The sequence below is a fragment of the Scatophagus argus genome, chromosome 14 (genome assembly GCF_020382885.2).
Source record: "Scatophagus argus isolate fScaArg1 chromosome 14, fScaArg1.pri, whole genome shotgun sequence".
NCBI classification, from domain to species: Eukaryota; Metazoa; Chordata; class Actinopteri; family Scatophagidae; genus Scatophagus; species Scatophagus argus.
Window position 1 is genome coordinate 2,449,620 of NC_058506.1, and position 19,014 is coordinate 2,468,633.

At 40.3% G+C, this 19,014-nt stretch overlaps 1 protein-coding gene across 3 annotated transcripts in view; it reads right to left on the reverse strand.

Annotated features, from left to right (window-relative positions):
- robo3 (roundabout, axon guidance receptor, homolog 3 (Drosophila)) overlaps window positions 1–16,803 on the reverse strand; it is an 83,223-nt gene extending 66,420 nt beyond the window's left edge. For all 3 annotated transcript variants that reach the window (XM_046410839.1, XM_046410838.1, XM_046410837.1), the window contains exons 1-2: window positions 16,200–16,803; window positions 72–398 (exon numbers count right to left, since the gene is read on the reverse strand). In XM_046410839.1, coding sequence (XP_046266795.1) covers window positions 72–398; window positions 16,200–16,266 — 394 coding nt within the window. In that variant the 5' untranslated portion in view covers window positions 16,267–16,803. The remainder of the gene's footprint in view (window positions 1–71; window positions 399–16,199) is intronic.
- Between the last annotated feature and the right edge of the window lie 2,211 nt (window positions 16,804–19,014).

Consider the following 19,014-nt stretch of genomic DNA (forward strand, 5'->3'; position numbering starts at 1 on the left):
GTTTTTTGGTTCAATCACTCCCACAGACACACCGACTTGAGCACTCATGTCTAAATAGCAAAAACACTTACTTGCCACCTCCAGTGATGCATTGCGACTGACTGCCTCGCCCAGGTAGTTACGTGCCACACACACATAGATGCCTTCATCGGGTTTGCTTCGCCTTCCATGCACAATCCTCAGGAAGAAGAGGGAGCCACTGGGTAAGAGCATCCGGTGGGATCGAGGGTCCTCTCGATCGGTCTCGACGCGCTCACCATCTTTGTACCATTCCACCATTGGAGTCGGCCGTCCTTCCGCCTTACAGTTGAGCGTGGCCGGCTCGCCTTTGGACACAATCAGATCAGATGGGTGTTCTATGATCCGTGGAGGAGCATCCTCTAACCTGGGCCGGGACCCTGGAGAAAAGAAGAGAAAGGGGTAAGATGATGCATGTTTTTTTTTTTCAAATTGGAATCAGTTTTATTGCCACGTATGTTTACACATACAAGGAATTTGTCTTGGCACAACAACAACAACAATAAAAAAGAGTAAACAAAATAACATGCACCAAAACACAGAGGCAGCCATCCGTGGTGCCATCTTTTGATCATGATTTTAGAATATGAGGACTTAAATTTGGGGTGTAATTAAATAATAATTAAGCAAACATATCTCTAAACTAGAACCATTTGGTGTTTTAAAGCTGAAGACTGAAAAGAAAAGCACACAGTTAACAGTCTGTGCTATTAAGAGTTGTTGTATTTATGGAAAATATGTGACAACATCATTCAAAGACTCTGGATATAAAGAGCGTGGTTGGAAGAGCGAGGGCTATAATCAACACTTTCTTTAAATTCTGGCTACTGCACACAAGGCGAGGCATGGAGGAGGCACAACCTATAAAAACATCCTGCAAACCTCTCAAGCTGAATGCATGAAGAGCCTCAGAAAACACAGTGTGTAGTGTGAAATGAGCATGTAATGTAATTGCTCAACAGTAATAAATGAAAGAGGGTGTGTGAAATTATATGCTCCAAATTCTGCATCTATCAAACCCAGACTAAATTCCCCACCAATGGAGGGGAAATAAATGTGATAGAACTGTGCTAATTGGAAGTTCATGGGAAAGTAGGTTGACTGAACTACTTAAATATTTAGATGCCAAAAATATGCAACTGACTCTCCTACATACTTTTGTCCATATGATTTTCAGCTAAACATCCCGAAGACTGTAATGATTTAAACTGGTGTTTTTAATTTTATACAAACATTTGTATAGCTGTGTGGTGCAAGTATCTGTAAATTCAATATCCATAGTAATGCACTGTGTTTCTGGACAGGGTTTGTGCAGTCTCTCAAGCACTTCTTTTAAAGTATGTACTACTGAAAGAAATAAATGGAGACAGAGACAGAAGCAGAAAATGAGGGAGGCGAGGTAATTCCCACAGGTTTTCCGCACAAGCTTTAAAATTGTGTTTTTACCCTGCTATCTTTCTCCTTCCTCCTCCAATTTGAATGACAGCATGTTGGCGGTACAATTATGTATGAAAAGCAATAACACAAACTCAAGCACCAGGAGACACAAGCGAAATTTCCCCCTGGAGAGCGTATGAAAAAATGGCAACAGGAGTTGCGTCTTGACAGTGTTTTTCACAATGACTGTCTTTGCGACAGGATATCTCTGATTTGTCTTGCCTTCCCACTCAACCAACGAGCTACGCTGCTTGCAACCAATTTTCACAATTTCAGTACTGCATGCTTTAGCAATGCTGTATAGCAGCGTACTTAATGTTTTCAGAGCACACGCATTAGGAGCCTTGTGTGGTTCCGCGCATAACTGGAAGACAAATTGCTTTGTTGAGTGTTTAGGCGTTTTGTAACTTCTGCATTACGAAGAAGTCTGGACTTTTGTTTCACTCCTGTGATGCGGCTCGTGTGGAATAACCTGTTGCTCAGCTAAAATTTAAATAGGTTTTATTTAAATGGGAATGAGAGTGACATTTAGTTTTGGTGTTGGTGTTTAGTTTGTAAGCAAATAAAATTGGGGGGAAAATGGAGCCACATCTGACCAGGTAGACAAAGGTGGTGGGGGGGCTGTTGCAGTTTGGGTAAATCTCAAACCTCCAGGACAGGATCGAGACAGCAGCTTGTTTCCTGTGTCCCTATGGAAAGATAGCTGACAGTGCGTGTACAGCAAGTATGTGTCATTAGAAATAATGGTTCTCCCACAGGTGCATGAATAAGAAGGAGTTCACTGGCTGAGATTTTCCTGATAACACCTTGTAAGAACAGCAGTCAATATTCCTGCTCTCAAAGTGACAAATCCTCAATAAAGTTTTGGGGGATTAAGAACTCTAAAGTGCGTCCTGCTGCTGGGAAAATTAGTAGAGTACTGTCCTGCTCTCAATGCAATTACACTGATGGTGAAGCTCTGAATAGGATGTAATGGCACTGAGGTACTGAAGTTGTGGGAAGTTAGGATCAAAGTCGATTAGCAGCTGACATCTACTTTCAGGCGCTGAAAGCACAGCCATTCAGGTTATTTTTCACAGCCATTAATGAAAAGAAAACCACATTGCTGCATTTTCCTTTCTTGATCTCTTTAAGTTGAAAATGTACCGTACTTTGCATATATTTAATGACAACTGAGTCATAATAACCGCTAAACTGTTTCTTGCTCCCTATAGATGAATGTTTGAGCTTCACTGTGTATGTGCTGATTCTGACACTGTGATATTATTTCCCATGAGAAAATAATCTTATAGTGTCAGACTCAGTGAGAATGTGATGTGAGTCTATAAGCATGATTTGTAACATCACAAATAGGTAACACAAGGTTACATATACATCATGGCCGAACTGAGCCTGTGGTTTGCGGTGTGGGTGGTTATGTGTGTGTGTGCGTGTTTGTGTGTTGTTGTGGTGAGAGCTCAGTGGGACAGAGCCTTTAGGAGCTGACTCATAAATTTTACAATCCATGCCTGCTGGAACAAGCCATGTGGAAATGTAAAGCGAAGCCTTTTAAAGAGGAAAAGACCACTGTGTGCGAATGAGCTAAATATCATCATGGCAACCACTGAACACTGACTCTTCTAAATGATATGCTTATCATCCAAGGACATTTAGACTTGAACTGATCTCTGTAGAAATGCTCTGCCCCCTTACTATGGGATGTCACGCAGATCTTATTTTCTAAGGATGGTGAGACATCCTCTGAATCTATACTGATGGCACAGCTACAGGCTGTTCATTAGTATGACAGCACAATGGTACAGACGTGCATGTTGATGGAGACTGGCTTCTCTGCCACACAAATTTGAATTTCTCAGGTGCATAGTCTTCCCCAGCTACACAGCTCACAGTCAGTGCAGATGTATGTAACAGATAAGACCGAGGCTGGAAAAGATGAACTCAAATCGGGTTAAAAGGACAGCTGGAGTCAGAAGAGTATAACCGGTTGTCTTGAAAAGGGTATCTAATAGGGCCCTCTAAGGACCTATTAGCTCCTATCCACAGTGTACTACAGCAGGATGGCAGCAACTGTCATAGCTACATGTGAGCTAATGAAACCACAGGGAAGCTGTCCAGCCTGTAAGAGCCAGAGTGTGTTTGACAAGGATGGAGCATGGAGAAAAGATGGATTACTGTCTAAACTGCCATGCCAAAAGAGCGCTGTAACACACTTGATAGATGTAGGTGTGATTTCCATTGCAGATCTGATAGCTGTTAGTCATCAGTGGTCATGAAAATGTTTTTGTATATGTTGCATTTAGCAGCATAAGGTTTTACAAAGACCAATTAAAGGTAAAACCTGCTTGTGTCCTCCATAGGGCATGAGGGGCCAGGGAATGAATATGAATATGAAATTAGTAGGAATCATGTGCTTTAGCTTTTACAGTTCCCAAATGTCTGCCTAAATTCAAAAGTTATGGCACTGATGGAGATAAAACACAAGTTCAGTCCACGTTTGGCACATTAGTGGAGCCGATGCAAGAACCAGCTGTCAAACTGCACTTACTGCATGTAGAAATCACTGCCAATGATCATACTCTCTGCAGTGTTTTTAACACCAGATGATTATGCATAGCTTTACAGAGCATCTTTTCCTCATAGATCACTATGAAAATCTTTGCAGCCAACAACTGAAAGACTGGAAACTGGTATAAATACAGTACCTGCTGCATTAGGTCTAAGGTAATAAAGGATTTACTGAAGATCTCATGCTTAGTATGCACTAATAACATAGAAAAATGTATTTTTTCTTTTCATACCATTCGTCCTGCTTCAGTTTGAATGTTGTACAATAGCTCTAAATACAAAATAATATGAACTTAAATTGCTGTGGTGGTGTAATTATGAGTGAATAATCAAGCAGAGAAAATAATTAGAATTATATTTATAATTATGGTTACTCAGCATGAGCTTTTCTACCGTACGTGATAAGTCCAAAGTGAAACACTCAAAGTCCAAAAGGCTCACATGGTGCACTCTGTATATAGCTTATATTTAAGCATCAGGACAAAGACATACACAAAGTGAGCTACTGCCAAATAACTTCAAAGTCCTTTTAACTGGGAGAAGAGGAAGAGGGCAGAATGGCAGAATAAAGCCTGAGAGGCTGACAGAGAAATTGTGCATAAAACAAACGTACACAGAAACGAATGAGAAAAACTGAAAGAAAGCAGCCACAGGGAGCACATGCTCCTGCTGCAATGTCCTTCCTATAATAGAGGATGGCAAAGTGCTGAGGCGGAACTTTTTCTCATCTAGTACAAGAACAAGTGGCTCAGTGCAGAACAGAGGACCACTGTCAAAGATCTACAGTGGACACTGCCACCACCAAGCACATTTACTTCCTCTGAAAATCAAAAACATCAGAAGACCCAGTAACTCACCCACATCACTTCACTTGGACTAGCATTGGATATGAGGGTAAGACTGCTGTAACAGTACATGAAGATCAACTGTAACCTGTCCCAAAATAGGGAAATTTTATAAATAAATGCTGTCCTTTTCTATTTCGATACCATCAGAACTGTTACTGTGACTAGCTACTACAGCTAGAATGATCTGTCGATTGATCGAGAAGAGCTAGAACTGATCAAAAGAAAATTCTTTGTCTGCTGTTTTGCTAGTCGTTTAATCTTTTAAGTGATTTTTCAAGTAAAATCGTCCTCTGAAATGTGAGGATTTGCTGCTTTTTTGGACTACCGCTTGGAAAACAAAAGACGTCATAGAGCTTTCGGAAAAAAAAAAAAACACTTTTCACAATTTTTGGACCATTTATTAATTAATTGGTTAATTATGAAAATAATCAGCACACTAATCATCATTAACAAAAATATAACATACAATGATAATATCAATTAGTTGCAGCCCTACAAATAATGTGAGGATAATGCCGCTTTTCCTGACATGAAAATAGTTCTGCTCCTTATTATAATCCCTTGCAGTCACAGGTGAAATAAGTGACTGTCAGCTTGTTTGGAGCATGTGATTAGAGATGTGCTTACTATGCTGCTGCTGACAAAGAGACCTTGACAGCTAATCGTTAAAAAGGAAAACTGAGGGAAGAAAGCAATTTAAGAAAAAGATGTGAGGTAGGTGGAGAATGTTATCTTGAGTTGATCTTAGAATACAGAGAGCGGTGTAAATGTCATTTCAACATAATTTTACTTGACAAGCTATCCGTTTTAGGTGACAGGCCGTAAAACCTTCTGTGTGTAAACAGGCGTCTTTGCCAGGCCGCATTTCACCGACTCAGATACTGTTTTCCAAACACAGATGCTATAATGCTCAGATGATGGTATGACTCATACGATAAATCCACAAAAAGTGTTCACTTTGTCTGATATTTGTACAAGCCTAAATTTTCAACAAAAATCCTCACACCTACTTACTAACTATGTCAGTGCTGAATTTCCAGCATGTTGCTCACCCTCTACCACCTCACAGGTTATGCATGTGTCATCACACATATGATCAAAAACATTTGGTTCACTACAGCCCTGCAGGGAAAGAGACATAAAACCTGGTTTGCACTTCAGTCCCATCAAGTCCTCCACCCAGACAGGGTGAGTAATGCCTTTCATTTTGACATGATGAACTCAGAATACTGCTATATATCAAAAGCCTTATCACTCTGTGGTGAGTTGTGGTAAAAAGAAAAGATTAAGCCATGCACTGGCTTAAAAATTAAGGCTAAGCTGAGCTAAACCCCACACTGCCGTCAAGATAACCACCCTCCCTGCCAAATTCGACTTGATAAAAGACATAGATGTTAATGGCTAGGAAAAGTCTTTCTAATCTGAACTTCCAGTAGTAATAAAGGAAACCTGCCACTGGTGACCTGAATGAGCATAATCTTTAAAGACGGGCCAGAGGAGAGAGGGGCAGGGCGTGAGATGAGATGACAAACAAAGAAAACTCAACAACTTTCCTATCCCTCCCTCATCTGCAATTCTTTTTAGTGGGCTGTCTCTTCCCTCTTACAGAATTTGTTGTTTTACAGCTTTGTTGCCTCCTTCTCATTCTCTCGATTTTCACCAGAAGCCACAGGAATTGATTTGCAAATGTGCATTCAAAGTTAAACTGGCAGCAGTGAGGGAGGCAGGCTGGAGTGCTTTCTTTGCAGCCTCCTACTCTTTGACCCTGCGGGGACAACAAAATGAGCCACTTGCATGAGAATACAAAGTGCAAGCCATAAAGAGAGAGCCTCCTTAATTGAGCTTGTGTTGATGCTAAGCATCTAAATGGGTCGGGTCAACTCTGCAAAAGGAAATTGGGTGTTTTTATCATGTCTCACTTGGGGCAACGAACAGATTTGTAAGTAGGGGCTGAAGCTGCTTTGTTTTGTTTTTTTCTTTTAGAAAAGAGGATGCTGGAAATTGGGAGTAAAAAGACCCAAACTCCCAAAGTAGCTCCAAAAAATTCCCCTTTCCACTAACAACTCTGTTTCAAGCTCCCTCTGAGAATGACCTCTCGCATTGGCATAGCAGCTGAAGTGAGTTTTGGCTAGATGTTTGGGCAAGTTGACAAGACAGAAGCAGCTTGCTGCAGATAGAGAGCAAACAGTGACAACTTTTCTGGTCCAACAGGAAAAGACCATCAACAGACTATTTTCACACAAAATATTATTCATGGTAAAACATGGCTGAGTGGCTTGGGAGTTGATTAAGCTTTGATTTACTTCCAAGTGTAGAAACAAAGCATAGAGAGCAGCAAAAGGTTCTTTTACATGGACATTCCATCTGTTTATGGATTTCTCTCAAGTTTCTGCACTGTGGTATTAATGATCAAGCAATGGTTTCTGAAAAACATCCCATATCACCATCGATGAGGTTGGTTCAGCTAAACTATTCAGAGAACTCTGAAAACCATTTATAAAAGAATTTGAGAATAACAGTCTTGAGGACTTCAATGCAACCAATCCGACTTCCTTCAGGTTATCGCAAATCTTGCCAGCAGTTGTGCGAGTTCTTTAGCCTGCCAGTAACAAGCATCGATTTTCTCCACCAAGAGACTTTTTTTAGGTTAGGGGGTTGAAAGAACAAGGCAGCAGCAACTGCATGTGGCAACAAGACTCTCACTCTTCACTTGATTTTGATGTTAACTGTTAAATAGAGGAGAAAATACTGTAACAATAAAGTGAGAGTACATACTGGCTGTAGTGATGCTTGACAAGAGAGCAAACAGAATATTGGAACAGATAATCATACTTTGTCTTTTTATGATTACTGCATGATTTCTTAATACTAATTATCTGTCCATGAGGGTTCATGCGGGTCCATGAGGGGCATGGACCCTCATGGACCCGCATGCTTTCTCACTCACGTTAGAGAAGAAATCCTCAAGAGGCACACCACTGGTTGTGACTGAAGGGAAATGCCACTGGTTTCCTGTCCCACAGCAGCATGTTAGATCTGCCTCCACTAACACACACACAGGCTGACTGCTATCTGCTCATATCTGTCTGACCACATATATCACACAAATCATTTGAGGGAGGAAGGGGTCAAGGCTGACTTCCTGAACTCTGGAGTCCATAAGTCAAAGGAAAAACATCAAAATAGACAACTATAAACTGTGGGGGGTGTTTTTATTAGCTAATATGAAAGTTGGCAACCTATGTGCAAGTTTAACAAAAGTAATGTAAAACTGAGCCTGATCTGAAGTCTTGTTTTCCTCTCTTAGGTCAAATTTGAAGTAATCAGCGTGAGGAGATATAATTTACGTTTTGGGGTTCATCAATGAATGATCACAGGAAGTTCTGAGATGTAGAGAACTATTCAACTGCTCTGTAATTCTCTTTTTAGCTGACTGGATCAGTAATATAACGTTTCATTGATCATGTTGCAGGATGATATGGCACTATCAAAAGATTAAATTATGATACCACAACACGAATGAGCTCCAATCATAAATGAAACACTCAGAATGTGTAACTGTAACAGTGAGTTAGTTAGTTAGAATGATGATAACATAACCATGAAAAAGAAAAGCAGATGGATGTGCCTGTCACATTTTGCAGGGATTTCGAGGGACACTGGTTCTCACGTATAATTAGGACATGAAGTAGAGAAACTGATGGAAAGGAGGAAAATGAATTCAAACTCAGCTGTCTATCACTAAATGCTATGAATGTTTTGGACTTTTGCAGTGAGTTGCACTAAAGAGATAAAAAGCAAAGGCAGTACTGTAATTGCCTCATCACTGAAGTTACATTTCCTTAATAAGAAATTCTTTTCAGGACATCATGTACAATTATCAAATAGAGCTGCGACAGAAGGGGGAAAAAAAAGGCAAAGAGACACTCTCACTGCCTCCTTTCCCAGAGTCACTTTTTGTGTATCAACACTCCCATCACAAAATAACAGCTACCCAGCAACTGTCACTTTTCAAAAAGAGCTGTCCCTGTCAGTTCCAAAGCCAGCCATTAAATCGTCGGCAGCGGCTGTCAGAATCCCTCCACTACAGCATCACCTTGATACACCAGTGCTGAAAATGATCCATTATCAGCTGGCTCTTTTCCCACACTGAGCTTTCAAGTACCAGACTCTCACAAATATATCCAACCTTCCAACAAAGTCACAGTGGTGACAGCTGTAGCTACACCCATGGGAGTTTTGCTGTGTTGAAAAACTGCTGAAAAAGTGTGTAGACACTAAAAAGTGGGTAAACACGAAGATGTGACTACATGTCTCACCAAGCACACTGGGTGAAAACCATAAGCTGTTGTCAGAGTGGTGGTTAGACAGTAAAGCAACAGAACACACTGCCGGTGCATCATCAGGATTATGTCCGAAACTAGATGGGACAAGAACTAAATAGAAAGCCTCCTTGTGAAGCAGACTGTTTTTTTTTTTTGCCCCAGATTTTGCATCTCAGGCAGCATATAAGCTGCCCTACCTTCTTGGTGAAAGTTGTTGGGGCTGAATGCAGCACATAAGGAAGACACTCGATCATCAGTCAAAGATAAGAGAGAGAGCTCTTTGAGATAAAAATAGAAATAAAATGTTATTTGGTCACTATGAAGATTCACTGTTGACATAGGAAATGGTAGTTTGAAGATCTTGTGAAAATATTTTCATGTATAACACATTTTCAATATTTATTCACTCCAGCACCAATAACTCTGTGTGTGTATGTGTGTTAATGAATTTGCTCCGAGGGTGTGTAATAAAGTAATTCTTCTTTGGTTATGTTTGAGCTGAAGTTTAGGACTTTATCAAAGAAATGAAAGGTTTTCCTTGAGTTAGAACATTATAATGCATTAACATGACTTTTTTTGGGGGGGTATGCTCACTAAAAGTGTGCTAATAATGCTTTGAATAAAAAAGTATGATTAATATGCCAGATGATAGAAATTAATATGAATGAAAGAAAAAACATTTATGTTACGTAGATATAACTGTTTTAGTTTTGTTTAATCTGAAACCAGTCCTACATCCCACAGGAGCCCAAGTGGCTTCTGTCTCTCCTGCAATAGAAAGTGCATACAATACTTCCATCCTCACACTGTACCTGCAATGGCTGTGCAACCCATTTATGTTTTGTAAGACTGTAATGACTTATGGATTGTGGAAACCCATCTGGTTAACACATCAGGGACTTACTGCATGGTGTTTACTATTTAATGGTGTGTTTTAATGATTTTTATAAACCTCTATTTGTGTATTTTAGTTCAATTCAGATGAAATTCTTGTCCATACTTCATAAAACTTTAAATTGGGGGCACAAGATCACAAATACATCCTCATATAAACTGAATACATGATGTAACATAATGCAAGTGTGTGTAGGTCAGCCCTCTTATGCGGTATTAACCATACTATGACACACACACAAACATACACACACACACACAAAAGCCTTTTCTGGAAGCAGAGGAGACATTATGGCTGCGTCCCATGTTTGTGTGCACAGAGGAAGCAGGGAAGGAAGACGTCTCTCTGGAGATGGAGTTGGCAGATTGTTGCAGTGAGTTTGTGACGGGGACGTTTCGACACAGCATGTGAATTTATGCATGACACTTTTTTAGCCAGTCACTTTAATCTTTTGCCAGTCACAGCAGGGAAAATTCCTCCACTCAAAGTGATTATAATCTGTGCAATCAACTCAAAAGAGCAGCTATTCCACCTGTACTGTCCAATTATTCCATGTTGTTATGCAGCCAGTGGTGGAGGAAGTACTCAGATCATCTACTTCAGTAAAAGTACTGATATCACATGGTGGAAAAACTACTTTCTATCCTTTTCACTATCCTTTGGTAATAGTGTATAAGAATAATAACAGGAAAATGTACTGAAATAATCAAAAGTAAAAGTGCTCAATGCAGAAAAATTCCTGACTGTTTCACTGTTGCATATTATATTGATTACTGGTGTCATGATATCTTAATTAAAATTAATTATACACTTATGATATGAAAATACACAGTGCAGATATAAGGCCTTGGGTATCTTTCATTTATCATTTCATGGGGTTGTTTTTGCACTATGCATTAGGTCTGATTGTTCTTTTGTACAGTCTACAGGTTACGAGAGATAAAGATGAATCTGTCTGACAGCAGTTAGTATTTTGTTTGTCAGATTCTATACATATTACAATAATATCATTATCGTGAATTCTTTTGGTGACACTGTGATAGTCTCTACCATTGTTATTATGACTCATGCATTAATGCAGGAGCAGGATTTTGTTGTTATGGTTGGAACTCTTTTTGAACTGCTTCGTATGGGGCTGAAACAATTATTGTATTAAGCAATAATCTGCTGATTATTTTTTTCATTAATGGATTGTTTGGTTTGTAAAAATTCTGAAAATATTGAGAAATGTTCATCAGGTTTATTGAAAGTTTATGAAAACAGTTGCGGATTATCAATTAATGAACCAACCACCTATATTTTGATATGTTTTGTGTGTAACTAGTAAGTTCAGTTGTCAAATAAATGTGGTGCAGTACAAAGTATTTCTCTTCAGAATGCAGTGCAGTAAAAGCAGAAAACTGCATGCAAAGACAATACTACACGGGACAAAGCTGCCCTGCGCTCTGTGACTGAACCCTCCATGGTTTGCTGCACTATGTCAGTGTTATGAACAGCAACGTAGAGGTCAGGCCTCCTGTAACCACTGGAACTAATGCTGGGGGCCATCCATCTGTCTGCAGCCTGAGGTGCGGAGCTCAGGCGGTTTTGTGTCGGGCCCCTCGGGCGGTCACACTTGAGACCTTTAAGGAGATGGGATAGCTGACTTGTCCTGTCAGCACCCGCCGCTAACACAGTTCCTGCTCGGTTCAGTCCCTCTTCTTTGATGCCTGATAGAGAAGTCTCTGGTGCCCCACTGTGACTGTGTTTATTTTGACCCTCTGTGGTGGGAACTCGTAGGGTAGATATTAGGCAGAACCATTAAGGGAGTGGAGTGGGACCTTTGCAGACGGAGCTGTATGCCGGGAAAAAGCCCCACAGTTACATTTTGTAATGATGATGTGATGGCTGATGGCTTTTACTACAGCACTATGCTCAATTAATAATGCACAGCATCATCAGACTGATGTGTAATGAATATTTGGATCTGTGATATTCTGTTATCATGGGTATACACATGCTCAGTGTTAAGCAGACAGAAATTCAACTCACAACTTTTGTGATTACTTATTTTTATGAGACAACTTTTGTTGTGATTTGACTCTACATAAATAAATTGAATTTTTAATTTAACAAACCACCCACATGATTAAAGCTAGGCATAGGCAACGAAGCTTCAAACAGGAATTTCAGTGTGAATAATGCTGCTGATTCTGTGATGACAGGAAGAGGATATTTAACTCCTTGGCCTGCCTTTTGAGTGTTATTTTTAAGTCACAGTAAATTAGGATTTGCTTGCACTTCAGTGATTTTCAGGAGATTTACACCTCATTTCAATGTATCATAGCAAAGCTTGCTAAGCTATTGACAGGCTAATTGATCTGTAAAGAACAGATGGGCGAGCAGGTGGGGGAGGGGGAAGGTATACTCAGTGTGTGAGTGTGTGTTTGCTCTCAGAAATGACTACAAAGCTTTTCTTTTTTCTCTGCAGAAAAAAAAGCAGACATGTTGTCAATATTCCAATAGCAAAAATCCCGAGTTACTTTTTGTTGCCTCACTGTTAGGACTCATCCTCAATCAGCCACGTCAACAATGTAGTAACACTTAGACTGTCACTAACAATGACATAAAGGCCATGCGCTTGTAAAATATAAAACTGTGGTTCAATAGTTCAAGTTATGAGCTCGCAAATAATGACCTGAGCCACAATATGTAGTCAATCAAACTGGACATGGATCACAGACAATCAAGAGCTGGTCACCCATTTGCTGTTTTAATGGTCTGGAGAAATCGTTTTTACCACCACCAAAATACAATGTAATCTCTTGCCAGGAAACTCCCTCAGAGTAGGCAGCAGTGGAGCTGAAACAATTAGGTGGCCAACTATTTTTGATATTCGACTTTTTGTTTCAGTAATGACTAAAGCAAAAAAAAATTTCAACCATTTACCGAATTTCAAATGTGGTGGGGGGATTTCTGACAGTAAGCTCAATACCGTTGGGTTTCGATTGCTGAAGAAGTCGCTTCACCTCTAGAAAATCACGATGAGCATTTTTCCTATCACTTCTTGATGGCATTTAAATTTCTTAATTGAGGGGAAACGATAGACAAATTAATGTATAATGAAAATAATCATCAGATGCAGCTCTGGACCTCTCCCTGCCAAAGACATAGTCTTCATTAAACATACTGACAGTGGGCCCTGCTGATTATCCTGAGTAACAGGCACATTGTGTCTGGAAAGAAATGCTACTGGCTGCTTATACTGTAATTTTCACTGATGTAACCAAAAATGAAATTCCATTCACCTCCAATAACTTGGTTTGGAGGCAACACAAACAAAACATTCTCATGGCTAGATACCACTATGAATTACAGAGAAAACCTGTTTTTCTTTGAAATTTGGATGAACTGGACCTTTGTTTTTTTTTTTGGAGAGGGGGGGATTTAAAGGTATTCAAAATTTAAATAGCCCATACTAGAATTTCACAAATTCAATCCCAGCAACACCAACCCATGAAAGCCCTCCTAACCTCCTCCACTGTAAGTGAGGATGATGAGAGTGTTTTCAATACCTCATGTGAAAACAGTAAACTGCCAGTAACCCAAAGACTTTGAACACTGATAATTGTGCTCTTTCAGCCACATTACCCCCCGACCCACCCACCACACCACACTCACTTCCCTCCCTGAAGGAAATGAAGTTATACACTCAGACTTTAATTACAGTGTGGGTATAAAGGTTTGGTGCGGGTTATTTGATCTGGTTACTGGTCTGTTTGGGGACATTCAGGGGACAACAAGGCAGCGGCTTTCAAGCCCAGCGTTCCAGTCACTTCAATAAGAGCAAGACAAACACACGGCCCGTTGATGGTCGTTGGGGAGAGCTGCTGGAGACTGCTGTGTTGACTGATGGACACAGACATGACTGACAATAGCAGTGCAGACTCCAGTGTCACCTTACTGGCCAAACAGTCTGAAGACCAGACCTCGGAAACGTGACTCTGGCTCCACATGAAGGGGCCCTTCAGATATGAAAAAGAAAAGGGGGAGGGACAGCCAGGATGATTCTTAAGTTCTTCTTATCATTTCATATGAAGCTCATTTCATCATGTGTACTTTCTTAACATATCCATGCTGGTACTGATCTGAAGCTAAGTCTCCCTTTAATCTACGGAGCTCTTGATAACAGAGTCGAAATTTGACACTGGCGTATTTAAATGTAAGTCTGAACAAATATTATAAAAAAAGTCTTGTTGCTAAAAACAGTACAGGCATTTTATGAAAAGTCACTGTATGTTTCGCTAAAGTGAAAGTAAGTAGCTTTAATCCAGCCTTTGTAGTCCCAGAGGAGCATCTGGAGTCACTGAAGGAGCACTTTCACAGATGCTGAGTTCATATGCTCTCGCTTCATAGCCAATGTTTACAGCCTTGTAAAAGGGAGCCACAGCAGTGGGTCCGGGGCCCAAAGACACCACGCTGTCACAATCTATAACATCCCACGTGCGTCGAAAAAAAAATTACTTTTGTACATCACAGTCGGGGGGTGCTTCTGTGTGAAACACAAACACAGAGGTATGTTGATAAAGAGCATGTAGCCTACTCGCATCCATTTACCAGTTATACATCAGTAACTGACGGAGGATCTGTGGATCCGGCATCAATCAATCAGCAATTTCATCATCTCAGCAGTGGCTCTAGATTTCTCTCCACCTAGTTTAGGAGACATCAAAGCCACTGCATGTATTTCCATACAGAGTCATTAAACAAGCACTTAAATGACAATACAACATTAAGCTTTGGATATGTATCTAAGGTTTTAGTGGAGGCTAAACTCAAGAAAACCAAGCTTTGCACTATTTAATACATTTTTTATGATCAGTACTGTCTGCTCAATCCACCCAAATACCGTCAGGATGGATTGGGTGGATTGAGTACTGTCTGCTCAATCCACCCAATCCACCCACCAAGTCCTGTCTCAAAATACTAGGAACTCTAAGTCCCAGGAACTACTTTTCTAAGGAATAAAAGGTTTCTTCAGCCTGCTGTCTCCATTTTACAGAAAAATTAGGCTTCTTCCATAAAAAGCAAAGGGTGTTTTTACATATACTTTTTGCCCACAACTATACAAGCTGTCTGGACTTGGTTATTAGTCTGTCTGTCATATGCTTCTTATTGATGACTCCTTAAAGCACAATGAACAAAAGCAAACTAGTTTGGCTGAATTTTTTTTTTTTTTTCAAATGGTGGCTGAAATGTTAGCAGTTTTGGAAAGTGCTACTCCTCCAGCAGCGACTTTTTGGGAACATAATTTAGACCCTGGTCCCTGCAGTGGAAACATTTCTCCAAAGGTTCACAGTCTCTGGGAAAAGTTCCTGCGGAGGAAAGGCAGCTAATGGAACCCCACATCTCCACAATATAACACAGGAGTGCAATCAGATGGAAATGGAAAAAGAGTTTAACATTTAACGTGCTGCATCTGGTGAAGGCTTTTATCCAAAAACACATAACAGTAAAAAGAAATCATACATTTTTTAGCACTGTTGTCCACAAGAGGAAATCAAACTCCCAGCCCTGCCAAGCTCTCTTACAGTACACTGCATCAGTGAAAGGAAACGGACTGTATCATGCTGTTTCTGTTTCACAATTGCATTGTGCCCAGGATGTGTCCTCACCAAATGGGCCTAGTAAGAGAGATAAATGAGCAGGCTAGAATCACAGCAAAGTCAGACTGCTACAGGGAGCAGATGCTGGTGTGAATCCAAGGTCCCTTGGGCAAGACACACAGCAAAGCTGCATATGTGCTACTCTTATGTCTGCTGGTTTAAGTGGCCTTTTAAATGACATCATCCAGGAGGATTATTCATGTTAGCACAAATACTGACATATATGTGATGGCTCCTAAATGTGTTTCACATGCCAAGGATCCATACTTTGATACACTGAAAGTATCATGAAATAGAAACTCTATTTAAGTACAATGACTTGTTAAACTGATTTCCGCTCATTTATCAGTGGAAACCTCTTCAGAGCCCTGGGGAGTCTGTGAGACCCGGTTTGATATGAAGCATATAGGCTCCATCTGTGCAAACATAACCCAAAACAACCAGCCGCATGCCAGTTTCAACTTACCATATGCCAAAGTTCTGAGTGCAAATAAAACCAATAAGGGAACCAACGACTGGCGGTACTCCATCATACAGTCAGATTTTTCATAGATGGATAAGGTCAGTCACAGTTTCGGTTCAGTTTGAGAGACAGGATGTCCAGCAGCAGTGATATATCCAAACAGTCTACGGGATGAGATCTCCGCAAATACCATCCAACTCCTCACGCAGCATCTCAGCCGACGTGCAACTTAGATCAAAAGTTCAAACATCCCACGCAGCAACTTTTTTCCCCCCACTCCAAAAAGGCTACGCCTGATCCCGCGGGTAGTCCCTATAAAGCAAGCCGCAGGTGATGAGCGGAGAGGCGGCTGTGAGTGGCAGGCAGTGGCCGGTCAGTCAGTCAGTCCCGTTTTCACATTAAAATCACGCTGGGAAAATATTCATAACGCCTTCCTCTGAGAGTGAATTAGTCCCGAAGTACGTGAAGTGAACGCGCTAAGAGGAAAAGTGTACTTTGTTACACAGAGAGCTCCATTTCTCCGCTCTGTACGTCCTGTCTCTGCGCCCCAGCTCTGCTCCGCTACTGGCAGTGAATTACTGGGCTCCGGTCTCATCACGGAGCACCACGGCCCCAGAGCCAAAACACGCTGCTCTCAAGGCAGCTATAGTGGGATAAGTATTTCCGGTGCCACTTTCAAAATAAAACGATGATTTACCGACTCGTTGCAACGGTTTTGAGTTATTTGAATCTACGCATATAAATAAAAGACGCATTTAGAGGGACGTGTAAGGTAAATGAAAATACTTTCGTGTCATTTATCCTCCGTCACTATACAGGGCCTTTTTCGTTTACATATAGGTTAGTTTGTGGCTAAGCACAAAGATGACATAGGAATGAACCTAGTTAATGTTAAAATCAATTATCAGAATGTTATCCTTCAGCGATGTTATAGGCTACACTCCCTGTTTTGCCTTAACAAAACCTTATTTTGTGCGTTATTTTCTATGATGTTCTTTGCACATTCCCAGATACTCATTACTTCATTTGTAATGAAGTGTTATAGAATTGATTTAATTATGTCGATGAATTTAATCGGGTTATTATGTAATACAGGTTTATTTTATTTTATTTTATTAGTTATCCTGTCCTCACTCAATGCTCGCTCCATTGTTTTCACAAACGTTAGATACTGATATTGTACTTTGAAGGCACAATGGACGAGTGTCCGGTTTGTTCTTGCTCCTTTCTGTTTGACTTTACTATCCCAGCTCCACTACCTTAAAGGGCCAGTACACTCAGTATTCGCCGCTGAATGATCTCCTGTGTAAAACTGGTTAACTCTTAAAGATTACACTTTGCTTTCTCACATAAACATGTAAGTGTTAACAACGGGATCCGGATGAGGGCATTTAGTATTTAACTGGAGCTCAAAATAGCAAATATGACATACTTAATTTCATTTGGCCTACAGATGCTAATCATTTACTAACCAAATGCTAAATAAGTTTAGGCTGAATATTTAGCATAGCCTACACTACATAAACTAATTTGGTCACATATTTGCAACATTCTTATGGATAACTGGGGCTGAATGATCATCTAAATCATATTGGATTAAATATTTAGACATGGACGTTGAGACAAAAGTATTATCAACAAAGGCTGTAGTAGTATTTCATATATTTGAATGATTAGGTGTGAATATTAATATTTTTATAGTTTAACAACATAATCCTGTTTCGGAGCTAAGCAAGGCTTCCTCGATATGCAAAATGGTATCTGAAGGCATCTGAGGCCCTTTATAATCCTAGAGATTCTTCTTGGATTAAATCCATTTAGAATCAACCTTTTTTTTAATAGAAGTCAAGGTATTCAGTGTGGTGCAAATGTCAACATTTATCTCAAAGCTGCCATCTAATCACAGAAGCATAAATTATGTTGGCAGTAGTATGAATCCAAATGCAAATTTGTCTTACATGTGAAAGACCTTTGATCGTGCTGACTGTGGTGCTATGTATACAAATCAGGCAATGGAAATGACTCAGGCACTAAGAGATACAAACAAACCCCACGCACCACTGCAAAATGTCACTATTTATCTGAGCCCAGGCTTTGCATGCACTTGATGGAAAGCGAAAAGCAATATTACACATGCCAGGAGATATGGCAAACTGCAGCCAATGAGACTTGACGTACCAAGAGCCACAATTCTGCAATAAGGAATGATTGGGTAGAGTGCTGTTGAGCTGAATAAATATTAGAGGTCAGACAGACCTAGTAAACACACAGCTCTTGACATTTATAGAAATGCATTGGATGGTGGTATGCATCAAGTAGTGCATACTAATATGACATTTTACACATTCTGCCACACAGGCGTCTTAACATCGGGTGGACAAGAAATATTCAGCATCGCTAAAGTCACAGGGCTGCTTGTAGAGGGCACAGAATGAATACTCTCTTTTTGGGATAACAGGAGCACTGAGAGACGAGCAGTGCTTAAACACCCCTGATATTTCTTTCATGTTTTATGCATGTACATGTTTAATTTAATTGCAAAAACTGATTAATTGAGCATCGCTCTGTGATTGAATAAAACATGATGAGGCCCTCTGCTAAATGCATTTCCGTTCGTCTGTGACTGATGCTGCTACTTTGGTGCCTTCGTCAAACATTTGGCATAGCTGTCAGTGGAATCAAGCACTCCATGAATTTAGACTAATTATCCACATTAGGTGCTGAATTACAATGACAGCCCATCAGTGTGGTTTGGTGCTGTTCTGCACACTTGCAGCTGAGCCATAGATCATAGAATTACGCCCTCTCCACAAACAAA